The 13,152-nt window shown below is 47.7% G+C and overlaps 1 protein-coding gene across 1 annotated transcript in view; it reads right to left on the bottom strand.

The window, feature by feature from the left end:
• UBE2H (ubiquitin-conjugating enzyme E2H) overlaps positions 1-13,152 on the bottom strand; it is a 31,103-nt gene that overhangs the window by 15,137 nt on the left and 2,814 nt on the right. Inside the window, exons 2-3 of the mRNA XM_010007665.1 lie at positions 10,631-10,707; positions 9,864-9,938 (exon numbers count right to left, since the gene is read on the bottom strand). Of these exons, the coding sequence (XP_010005967.1) occupies positions 9,864-9,938; positions 10,631-10,707 (152 nt within the window). The remainder of the gene's footprint in view (positions 1-9,863; positions 9,939-10,630; positions 10,708-13,152) is intronic.

Here is a 13,152-nt window from a genome sequence, read left to right as displayed (position 1 = left end):
TCTCACTCTGGTGTTCTGACCATCTCACCTATCTTCTAGAACCTTCTACCTGGAGTACTGTGTCCAGGTCTGGAGCTCTCAGTACAGGAGAGACGTGGAGCTGTTGGAGAGGGTCCAGAGAAGTGCCACGGAGATGATGGGAAGGCTGGAGCAGCTCTGCTCTGGAGCCAGGCTGGGAGAGTTGGGGTGTTCAGCCTGGAGAAGAGAAGGCTCCAGGGAGACCTTAGAGCAGCTTCCAGTGCCTGAAGGGGCTCCAGGAAAGCTGGGGAGGGGCTTAGGACAAGGGCAGGGAGGGATGGGATGAAGGGGAAGGGTTTCCAGCTGGCAGAGGGAGCTGAGATGTGAGGGAGAAATTCTGGGCTGTGAGGGTGGGGAGACCCTGGCCCAGGTTGGCCAGAGAAGCTGTGGCTGCCCCATCCCTGGCAGTGTTGAAGGGCAGGTTGGATGGGGCTTGTGCAGCCTGTTCTAGTAGGAGGTGTCCCAGCTGGGAGGCTGGAACCTGATGATCTTTAAGGCCCCTTCCAACCTTCACCATTCTGTGATTCTATCACAGCCACCTGCAGCTGGTTGGAGCAGGTTGAGCTGCAAACCCACCTGTGAGATTTTGGTCACCTCTTCCTTCACATAGTTCAGCATTTAAGCTGTACTCAGTATGCAGGGAGATGAGATTAGGTTGCCTGTTCCAGCAGCTCCTGTGCTGGAGATTTTTAATTCTTCTCTGACACTTTTGCCTTCACCCAGGCCAGGAACAATCCCTTCTTTCCTACTGTCCTCGGCCTCAAACTTGGCAAATGAAACAGTTGTTCTTCAAGAAAGGACACAAACATCCTCTCCCCACACTCCTCACTTCCTAGGTTGTTGCTACATCTTCTTGCAACTCTTCAAGGTCTCCCCACTCTTGTTCTCCTACAGATACAAACTGCCCAGGCCAAGAGCAGCCCTGTTTTTCTCTTCCTCAACCCAGAAATAGCTCAAACTGTTATCTCCTCCCCTATGTGAAATGTAAAGTCACCTGCAGTGATAAAGCACTAACATTGCTCCAAAAACACTGACTTGCTCTGTATTTATTTTTACAAATACAAAAGACAAAGCAAGTGTAAACATCCATGTAAAAATGAAATTCCAAATGAAAGAGGAATCTGGGAGTAAAAAAAAAAAATCTCTCAGCCCAGCATAAACACTGGGCCAGGTTTATTGCCATGGTCTTGAATAGAGCAGACTGCTTAACATCCCATGCTGAATTCCAGCTGAGTGCTCCATGAAGAGTGCACCAAGGGACAGGCTTTTGATTTTGGGTTCTCACCATGGCCTGGAGCATGAAGCCAAAATCACAGGGTGAGCAGCTGTGATTCTGTGTCCTGGACTGGCTGTGACTGCTTCAATTAACACTTTAAAAAGAATATTCACATTGAACTCTGGAAAAGCCAATGCTTAGGAGGAACCTGAGCAGCAGAGCAGCTGCAGTCCACCCTTTCCTCACAGAGGCACTAAGCTCCAGGACTGAAGGTAAAGCAGAACTGTATAAAACCTGTATAGACAAAAAAGCTTTGGGTGACAACAGGAAAAATTTCCACATCAACCAAGGAGCTACACAACAGAAAGGGACACATCTGTTCTGATACTGGAAGACACCAAGACCAATATGCAGATGCTGACCTTCAAAACCACTGGTACTGCAGCAGTTGCCCTGGAGTAATCACTCCTTGGGTTGACAAAGATCTTTGAAGAGAAACACGTTTTTAAATTAAAAATCAGCTAACTGAAAGGCTCTCAGTCTTCCCTGGTGCTGCAAACACAGGGACATAGATAAAGCTCCAGTAGTTGGGTGTATTCCAGCATGAAATGAAGTTCTCTCGTGGTGCTGCTCCACATCAACTGTGGATGGGGCTGAGCATCCAGGGCACTGACTCACAGGTGGGTCAAAATGGGTCACCCAGAGGATCACACGTCATGGCTGGACAACAGCTGAACACACTCTCCAGGAGAACAAAACCACAGTGGATCATCAGGGAGGAATTTCTGACTTACGTTGATGTCAACATCTCTCTTGAACAGCTCCATGCTGAAGGACACACCATCTTAACCAGTGTCCTGTCATGAGCTGCTCTGCCAACAAGCTCTCCTCCAAAAGGCCAAATACCTGGATGACTTGAGGAACACAAAGGACTCCCACAGCACCTCTAATCCTGTGGAGCCATTAGGCAGAAAGCTCCTGCAAGAGGTTGTTCCACATTGTTTGCTCCCCTATCCCTTCACCTACAGGCTGGACTGTGTTTAGAAAGGGTCTCGTACCCTGGTACAGCCCCCATAGAATGATAGAATGGTTTTTTGGGTTTGAAGGGACCTTAGAGATCATCCAGTTCCAACCCCCTGCATGGGCAGGGACACCTCCCACCATTCCAGGCTGCTCCAAGCCCCATCCAACCTGCCCTTCAACACTGCCAGGGATGGGGCAGCCACAGCTTCTCTGGGCAACATGTTCCAGGGTCTCCCCACCCTCACAGCCCAGAATTTCTCCCTCATGTCTCACCTGAATCTCCCCTCTTCCAGTTTCAATCCATCCCTCCTTGTCCTCTCACTACAAAACCTTGTCCAAAGTCCCTCCCCAGCTTTCCTGGAGCCCCTTCAGACACTGGAAGGTGCTCTAAGGTCTCCCCAAAGCCTCCTCTTCTCCAAGGGATAACAAGAGGGATGAGAAACCTGGGCTGGAAATAAAGAGCTGCATCCTTGCTCTCTCCAAAGCTCCAGCTGCACAGTGCTATCCTGCAGCAGCAGCAAACCTTCTGCACTCCTTGGTTCTCCTCCAAGTCAGGAACCAGCTGCAATCCAACACGTGGTGCTTCAGAAGGTGGCCCCTTGCTTATCTGAGCTCAAAGTACAGCCAGCCCTGCTGGCAGGTTGGGTGAGAACCTTCCAAAAGAGACTTTTTTTTCCTTCCTGCAAAGAGATGCTGGAGCTGCTAACCCTGTGGAAGCACCTGGGAAGGAGGACAAGCAGCGTGCCAGCAAACCTAGCCTCCTGGCTTTGCCTCTTCTTGCTCAGCAGGGAGGCAGCTGCACAGCCCCACCACACCAGGGAGAACTTCCAGAGGACTTCCCACCAGCACTGGGGAATGTGCCAGAGCAGAGCTGGTTTATATCCACTTCCCTATCCCAAACATGCTACTGCTTGCCCACTCTCTTTGCTCACAAAATAAGGCCAGCTGGACACTCCTCTACTTGAACAACTGTGACAGCAGATTCCTATCCGTGTACCACCACCACGGTGCCAAACAAACAGCCAACAGGACCAGGGTGTGGAACCACACCTGACTTCTCAGTGCAGCAAGGCTGACAAACCTCCAAGTTTTCTTTTTAATTAGAGATTAAGTCAGGAAATTGTCCAGACTGCCTGGCTGGTGAGGTGGGAAGGTGGTCCCATCCCTCCCTCGAAGCAGGATGCAGAGTTTTAAATACCACGCCAAACCAGCACAGCTTGGGTGAGCACCCAAGGCTGGGGTAGAACTCAGAGACCAGGACACCCAAGAGTTCCTGTACAGCACAGAGAAGTCAAGAGTGGTGTTCTTCCTCTGCTTTTTTTAAACACTGGACAACCCACCTAATGGAAAAAGATCTCCCAAGTGCTCACACAGTGTTGCCAAACAGCCAGATAAAATCTGTCTAAACACAATGTTTATTACTTCATCCTCCCCAAATACCCCAAAGCCTGCAAGGAAACATGCATTTATTTGTATTTTTTTTATGTTCAAACCCAGACTGCACTCATTTCAAGGACCACCTTCTTCTGTAAGTGATCACAAGCCCACCACACAGCACAGGTTGAAAAACTATGGCAGGAGACGGGGGGGGGGGGGGGGGGGGGGCAGGGCACAAGAGCAAGAACTCTGCCCCCATGCCCAATTTAGCACCTATTCCCCTCTGCAGACTGGGACAACTGGTTTAGCATGTGCCAGTTCCCCATTTGAAGGGATCTGCCCACCTCAGAGGTGCACAGCTTAGCCAGTGCTCTCAGGTCAGTAAGCTCTCCTTGGGAAAGGAAAAGGTTTCTTTTTCATGAAATTTGGAGGTTAGAAACCCATTCAGAGCTCTGACAACTGAGTCAAATATAAATAAATATATATGGATTTGTGCCTCACCACAGAAGCATTCACTGCCCAGTCGTGGCAGGAGGTGCTGTGGAACATCAGCCTGCTACCAGCAGAAGTGGAACAGTTTGTATTACCATCCTCAAGTTCTAGTGGCTTTCCAAAACAATGCCACAAATAATCGTGCTGCAGCTTCACAAGGGGGAGATGAGGACAAAAATATGGCAGGAGCTGATGGAAAACAGTGGCAGAGCTATAAACCCTGGACCTCCTGCTCAGTGTGAATTGCTGAGTGGTCCTTCTTGGAAGTGGAAAAGCAGAATCCACATGACCAGTGTGGTAAGAGTGGCCCAAAACTAGCACAGAACAATTGCCAAGGATCAGTTCATCTCATTGCTTAGGTGCACCATCCCCTGATGCCCACCAGGCTTCAGAGACTGGCACTGAAGGCAGTGAATCTGTGCCAAGCCAGGCTGAAAACACCTCCCCCATTTTGTCAGCCTGTTCCCCTTCTCCGACAGGAGCCGGGAATCTGGAGGGCACACGGGTGTGCGTCAGACCCGAGACGAGCCAGGGATGCCAGTTACCTTTGGGCGTCTCCTCTTTCCCCCTTGGACAAAACCAAGAGTATTTGAAAGAACAAGCATTTCCAGAGCTCTTACAAGTCAGGAGAAGGATCAACACACGGAGGGAAGAGCAAGATCTGAGCGGTCACGGGCGATAAGTGACTCATGAAATTCTAAGGAGTGAAACGTAAGGGAACCCAGAGAGGAGCTGCAAGTAAAAATAGCAACAGCAGTCCAAAGGAAAAAAGTTAAGCACAGGGCAGGAGAGATCTCTCCAAACCCTGGCTGGGGCTAAACATGCTGCTTCATTCCTGTACTGGCTGCCACTGTGCCTCAGTGTAGATACACAGACATTTCTGTATGTTTTGTGTACATACCAGGTGTTTTGTTTTGCAAAACACTTAGGAGAAAGGTGAAATATAAATGCAAGGTGTCTGCAGATAACTGGGCCAGAGATGGAAGGAAAACAAGAGCTGTGTATTAATATACAGGAGTTATTTGAGCAATTGAGGCTGTGAGCATATTGTAGGCAAACTTTGTGGCTGTGACACTTGATTACTAAGAAAACAGAGTGACTTCAGTGCTGGCCTAATATTGCTGTGGATTTAGGTAATAAAATAAATGCAACGGTGCTCCCAGGTTCACACGTTTCAACTGCTCCTCTCATCTGAGCAGGGCAGGACATTCACACTCTGAGCTTCCTCCCCTGTTTATGGCATCAAAGAGAGTTAATCTCCAGCTCTTGGCAGGCATACGGCCTGATTAAAAACATACAACATCCACACAAAGTGTTCTCGTGACTCGGGAGCTCAAAACAGTACTTGAAGTACTTCACAACTCCCCTTTGAAAAAAGCAGGAACAAACTAGGCAGAAAGTTCCCCTGAAGATATAAAATCCCAGAGGGAAGGGAAAAGCAGCAAAGCAGTGCCAAGCAGGGTTACTGAAATCGTAAACAGCTCCAAACATATTGTCTGGGAGAAAGCAAAACTGGAACCAAACATCTAGCAGGGGAGTGCTCTGGGTCCTCCTGAGCACGCTGGGGTGTTTACATTAATTGACAAAAAGCATTAAAAGCAGCAACACTCACTGGCTTCAGAAAGCAACTGGGGGGTTTTCAGGAGTTGCTTTTATTCTGACCAACTGCTGGAGTTCGGGAAGTTTGTTTCAACCCTGAAGATCTGGATATTTAATGATCACAAGTGAAGTTAGTTCACCTCAGTGGGAGCCCAGAGCCAACACGACTGCCCTACATCTGGCTCTGTTTGGAGTCGTGCTCTTCTCGGATGAGCATTTGCATTTTTATTGTACAGTTTTTAGCTCTTGCTCATCCTGCACCAACACAGGACCTGTCTGACCACGAGCAAAACAAAGAGCAGGCCATGCCAGAAATACCAGAAAGGTATTTATATACTGCAGGACATGATGAAATGCCAGAAGTTCTCCCAGGAACTGCTCTTTTCAGCAGGAAAACCACCCCAGGATGCTTTAGGTCTTTAAGCAGAGGCATTACGTGCATCATCAGGAGAGCACTGTCCCTGGGGTGGCATCACTCACTAGACTACAATAATTACTAACTTGAGAAGGGCAGGAAATAAATGCCACACATATTTGAGGAGGCAGCTGTGGATGGGACAAGGGAGCAACAATTTGGCAAGAGAAGAGCGACCACATCAAGTGAAGGCTTCTGCCAGAGACCCTCAAAGGCAAAGAGGCCCAGCACTCATTTTAGGTTTAAGAATCAAGCTGTGACCAGGGAATTGGTTTAACAGACATGGCCAGAGACCAAATGGATCCTTCCTCGTCCACCTTGGTCCTCACATTTGGCAACAGCTGCTCTTTTTCCTGGCCCCAAAGCACATTTTGCTGATGTATCTCCTCCCTGTACTGCTGGAATTCTAGAATGCCAGGTTGGAAGGGACTTCAAGGATCATCTGGTCCAACCTCTAGGTACTACTCTAGTTGATAGGAGGTGGCTCAGCACCCTGTCCAGCTGAGACTTCAAACTGTCCCATGTGGGGGAATCCATCACTTCCCTTGGGAGGCTGTTCCAATGCTGGACTGTCCTCATGGGGAAACATTTCCCTCTTGTGTCCAATTGGAATCTCCCCAGGAGCAACTTGTGCCCATCACCCCTTGTCTTTTCCACATGACTCCTTGTCAATAGGGAGTCTCCATCTTCTTGGCAGCCACCCTTTAAGTACTGGAACATGGTGATAAGGTACCCCTAAGCCTTCACCCTAAGGTCCCCACCTTTCCAGATGACAACTCCAAAACCCTCTTCTACAAGCCTTTACTACTCAGGTTTTGTCAGTCACACTTCAGAAGAGAACACCAAGTTTTTGTGTACCTTGTACTCAGAGCCATGCTGGGATAAAAGCAATTGGAACAGATTAGAAAGCAACTATTAGCAGTCATTTTTCAGAAGCAGCTTTCTAGGATGCGTGGACACGCTTCAAGCCATCATGTTATTTGCTCCAAAAAGCCCATGTCTTGTTCAGGGCTGCATTAAGACTTTTTAAGTTGGAAAGAAAATTTTAGCCTACAGTACTAGAGGAACAAGGAAAGCTGCAAGGACAGCACTTTTGCTTTCAGCTTCAGCATAAAAGTGTAATTTATTAAAGGAAGAGAAACTGCTGGATTCTATACTTGATACAAGGCAGTAACTTCCACAGATGATTTGAACTCTGCATGTCATCACTGCAATGGGAGCTACATGGTGCTGAGAACTGAAAGGCTGCAAACAAGCTACATGCATGCTCAAGGTGACCCTTCTGTCCATTTATGGGCTCCAACATCTCTGAAATCCTTCACTTCCACCTCTTTACAGATCAAAAAGTGCCACTGCAAATTTCTTCCCTATTTATTCCTGCCTCTGTGTTACCCAGAGCTCCAGCTGGCTGGAGCTGGCTGGGTTAGCACATCTGTGCTCACTGGAACAGGCAGAACTGGGAGAGAACAGGATCTAGTGAATGCTTCTGGTTCAGCTGGGATGAAGGATTGCTCTGGAGCCATGGGGAACACCCAAACCACTGCTAACAGGCACCACACACCGAGTTTGCCTCTGAGAACAGAGCTCAGACTGGCCCAGAGGAAGGGACCGAGACGTCTCAGCCCTGGCTGTCCTGATAAGCTGGGCTGGGGCAGCAGAAATGGGAACCAGACAAAGAAAAACAAACCTCTTCCTGCAGCTGGTTGGGAGCTTCTCTGGGTCCAAGCACTCCCCAGCTCTAACCTCCCAGCAGCCGAGCTGAGCCCTGCTTTGCTAAGCCAGCTCTTGTCTAACATGGATTGTTTATTCAACCTGAAACCTCAGCTGCTCACGGCTTCTCCCAGGAGATCACCTACACTTCCAACAGCCCTCGCCCAACAGGCAGCCAGCAAGGCAGGCCCTAGAGCAGGAGCCAGCCTTTTGAGGAGCTGAGCCAGGGAAGAAGTGGGTTTCAGCCACTCAAGAGACTCACAGGGCAAGGGAAGCAGGATGGAAGGTGTGAGTCCAGAATAAGGCAGTCGCCACACAGCGGATATAAGCAAGTTGACAGCAGAGCTGCTGTACTGGAAGGAGACAGCAAATGCAACAGGAGAAGGGACAAAGCAATTTGAGCAGAAAATAACCCCCTCTCCACACCCACCCTCCCCAAGGTCACAAGGAGAAGGGCCATCCTTGGGGTGTCAGCTCTGGAAATGCAGCTGGGCCAACTCTCCTCCCAGACTGCCTTTTATCCCTGCCTATCCCAACCAGCACTGAGCAGCCTCCAAGCCAAACCACCAAAAGGTCCAACCTGCCACTCTCCAGACAACAAACCTGAGCCTAAATCAACACCACTAGGAACATACAAGAACATACTGTAGTGGCTTCCCAGGCTACTATAAAGTTTGGTTTTGATTTAAGGCAGCAACCTTGATTTCTGATACACACTGGAAGAACCTCGGGAGGGGAAAACAACAGGCACCAAGTAACACAGAGTTCATCTCGTAAACAAGTCTCCAACCTAAAGAGCTTTATAAAGCAAGTTTCAGAGCTGACTCAAGAGGAAGGAGCAAAGGGTTTGCATAGCTGCAGCACTACTGCACTGTTACTCAGCTCCCTGCACATTTCTGTGGTTCAGTTAAGGTTTCAACAGGCAAAAAAGGAAGGTACAAGACAGCGTAGGAACAGAATCGCTCTTTCCCAAAAGGCACAGTTCACTTTTGGAACTAGGCAGATTATTTCTCAAACCAGAGAGACAGAGAGACTTGAAATAGATGGCACTCTTAGCCTAAGAGTCTATTTTTAGAAAGCAGCCAAAACTTAGCAACTCCAAATCAGGATGTTGATATTGGAAGGGACATGTCTCATCCAACCCATCCAGTCAGATTTCCACCTCGCTGCTCCTCAGGCTGTTTTCTCCGTTCTTCAGAGTCCTCCAAGTGGCTTGAACCACAAGCACACCCTTCTGACAAACTGCCATGTCAGAGTTACCAGCACTTACTTCATAAGCCAGAATAGAGATGTGGGAACTTTGTGCATCTGCTCTAGTTTTTTCAAGCAGGATTGGCTATTTTATTGATAACTTCAGTGACTGGAATGAAGTTGGGTACCAGAAGCCATCGGTTAGATCACTGTTACCCAAGGGCAAAGACAGGATGGATACAGCTCTAAAGAACATGTCCTTAGATTGAAGGTTAAACAAGCCAAACCAGTCTGGCTAGCTCCATTTTTTTCTAGTGACAGGTCCCAGTTTTTATGTTTTTCCACATACGTATTATCTAGTCCAAGAGATTTCAGCTCCTGCCTCCACTTCCATCCACTCCTGGACAAGAGGTCCCAATATGGCTTGGTTCACCCCAAGACCATGAGCACGCACTGTGGTCTTTGATCTCCATGCTACATGAGTCACTTTACATAAACAGGCTCCAGCACCCACTGTGGGATCCTGCACCCTCCCCACGAGTGGACATATTATTTAAAAAAAGCACACAGCAGAGGGACTGAGCTCATCAAACACAAAAACATGTGACCCAACCACATTTCCAACTCCTAGCCCTTCAGCCAAAAGGCCAAGCTTCCTCTTTGCTTGGATATCTGGAAGTCTACAATAAAAGCATTCTGCAGATTTGAGGTAAAGATCTTCCTACAGCACTGAGCAACCTCACCTGAAACAAATGCATGAGCAGCAACATCTCATCTGCACAAATAGTAAAACCATTTTGACTGAAAGTGATTATTGGTTACCTATAGATGGGGATTTGAAAGGGTATTTATCAGGAAGGTCGACTCTAACTTTCCAAACTCCACCTTCATATGGTGCTGCAATGAAAGAAATGCAGGTGTTAGACACTTCATAACTCAGGAGAGAATAAATAGAACTACAGCATTAAGCAAAACACATCTCTGGAATAATTCTTAGATCCATCAGGGGGTAAGATTTCCTAACAAACCTCCTACAGTAAAAGCCTTTTTCCTGTGCTGCCTGGCAAGAAATACCTGTTTTTAACTGATACTGCAGAAGATCTTGGCACAAAGACACAGGAGCCTTATTAAAAGCAGAGACTTTAGAACAATCTACTTACCTTGAAAGATGTTACTAAATTAGGGCACACAGGAGACCTGACTTGGGCTCTAGTCTCCAGGAAAGTCATCTTAATTACAAACCTTGCAAAAATTCAGAGGGCTGATGCAAAACTAATGAGGCAGGTCTAGAGCAGCTGAGGACCAAAAAGAGCAGTTCTGGAGGCCACAGCAGAGGGCTTAGTTGTCTGAGGGTGGTATCCAGCTCTGCTCAGCTCCAAGGGAAGTGGGGTTCATCTGTGTTCATGCTCACAATTGTACTTCTCCCCACCCTTGAGAGAGCAGCCTTCAAACACTGCTACCCTTTGATTTCTCACCCTCATTTAGATTTGCTCATCTCCTTTTTTCTGCTCCAGAAAAATGTGTCAATTCCCTGGTCCCCACCATGAGCCACTCATTTGTTTTTACAAAGGGCTGGGTCATATACTTACTTCCTTGTGGTCCATAAAACTTCACAACAAATTCATTGAGTCCTCCTAAGATTGTGACTTCGTGTTTGCTCTCAATACTGATACATCAAGTAAAGGAAAAACATTCAGTTGGGGAAACAAAAGTAATTTACTCAGATACTTGCTAAAAGCCTGTAAAACTAAATAGTTGAAAACCAAATATTCAAAATATGCAATGATTCAATAGATGCAAATATTCAACATGCAATTTGAGAGTCTTGACACATTGAAGTGGCCACATCACCACAATTACATTAGCAAAAGCCAATTCTACACACTCGAGAATCCCTCCCCCTGCACTGAGCAACCTTGAGATTATGCTTCCCTTCCTCCCAGGAGCTGCTCAGTGTTTTCCATCTACTCCTGCAGAGCAGGAACTCCCACTCAAGAAAATATTGTGTCCCTATCAGCAATTTATTTGGAACCTGGACATCAGAATGAAATTCTTTTCTGTGGGGGTGGGGAGACCCTGGCCCAGGTTGCCCAGAGAAGCTGTGGCTGCCCCATCCCTGGCAGTGTTGAAGGGCAGGTTGGATGGGACTTGGAGCAGCCTGGAATGGTGGGAGGTGTCCCTGCCCATGCAGGGGGGTTGGAACCAGATGATCTTTGAGGTCCCTTCCAACCCAAACCATCATGTGATTCAATGAAACATATCTGTGCTTTGGAAGGGACCTAAAATCCAGAAGCAGCAACAGCTTCAAATCCTCATGGCCCCCCCAGACAGAAACCCCAGGACAAGACTCAGAGGTGAGCCCAGGACTGTGAGAGAACCTCTCTCCTCTCCAGCACTCAGAAAATGAGCCAGAAAGCAAAAAGTCAACCTTGCCAATCACTCACATGAAATGTTTACTCTCTTACCCAGATGAGAGGAGCAGAACCCTCCCCAGCCTCTGCTCTGACAAATCCAAGAGCTGATGAATCCAATTCTCCTTGGCTGCCTTTGGCACTGTCAGATGGCCTCCCACAGCTACCATGCAAACAACAACAGTCTCATCTTAATTTGACTTGCAAGACCAAAAAACTCCACTTCTTCAGAGAGGTGGCAGAAGGGCAAGATGATGAGGCAATGTCAAGAGCGAGAAAAGAACAACTGTGTTTCTCAACAGTTAAAAGGAAAGAATCAAAGCACTTTGGGAAGAAGGGTATATAAATGGAAAGGCAGGAAACCATTATTCCAAGTCAGGCTCAGTTAAGATAATTAAGGGTGATGTTCCAGCACCCAAGCTGGCTGAAGAGTTCTGCTATAAATCAGGATTAATGGATTGTGAATCATATCACAGAATCACAGAATCTTAGGGGTTGGAAGGAACTTCAAAAGATCATCCAGTTCAACGCCCTGACAGAGCAGGATCACCCAGAGCACATCACACAGGAAATATTCTACATCGATTACTTCCAATCAATAATCTCAATAGGAATTATGAGAGAAGTATTGGAAAAAAGAGCAGGAGAAAACCAAAGGTTTGTTCCCACCTGAACTTCAGCCTGTTTCAGCTCTGCACCACAAAGGCTGCACCTATTTGAGGGACAGGGGCAACAGCACAGGATGTCTGAATAAGTATCATGGAGAAGAGAAGGCTCCAGGGAGACCTTAGAGCACCTTCCAGTGCCTGAAGGGGCTCCAGGAAAGCTGGGGAGGGGCTTTTCATCAGAGAAGACAGAGATAGGACAAGGGGTGATGGTTTTGAACTAGGAGAGGGGAGATTCAGGTTAGATATGAGGAATAAATTCTTCACTCTAAGGTTGGTGAGGAACTGGGATGAGTTGCTCAGGGAGGTTGTTGATGCCCCATCCCTGGAGGTTTTTAAGGCCAGGTTGGATGAGGTTTTGTGCAACCTGGTCTAGTGGTTCCCCTGCTCATGGCAGGGGGTTGGAACTTGTTGATCTTTCAGGTCCCTTCCAACCTTCACCATTCTATGTTTCTACACCCTGAACACCACAGCAGCAAGCTTGGCAGAAACATTGAAGAACTGAAGCCAGGTGCCCTTTTACAACCAAGATTCATTACTCCAATACCAAAGATTTTCTGCTTTAAAGGCACAATGTTTCCCCAGGTGCTCTCTGCTCTGCACCAGTTACACTGACCCCCTTCCACCTTCATAGCACTGAGCAAACCTGCATCTAAGTGCCTTGACACACACACAGACGTTTCCTTAAATATTCCTGACCCACCAGGAATGTAACTGCCTGGAATCTACCACCAGGAACAAATAATTCTGAGTTCAGGTGGAACCCCCAGTCACACATTATGATCCGTGGAGGCTGCTTAAGGTGCATCACACAAACTACTTTAAGAGCAGAGGCTCCTGTATCCAGAAGTGCTGATTCAATCCCAGCAACCCATGTGCATATAGGCAGGATCCAAGTCCCATCTGCAGGGTCCACAAGGATTTATTACAGTTCCTCAAGTACAATGACTCCCAGATTGAGTTTTCCCACAGTGCCAGCTCCAAAAGGGTTTGGACACAATAACCTTCTTCCCCTCACTCTCATGGGGAGGGAGA

The sequence above is a fragment of the Chaetura pelagica genome, unplaced genomic scaffold, assembly GCF_000747805.2.
Source record: "Chaetura pelagica isolate M959 unplaced genomic scaffold, ChaPel_1.0 scaffold402, whole genome shotgun sequence".
Classification (NCBI taxonomy): Eukaryota; Metazoa; Chordata; class Aves; order Apodiformes; family Apodidae; genus Chaetura; species Chaetura pelagica.
This window is presented reverse-complemented; position numbering and strand designations above follow the sequence as displayed.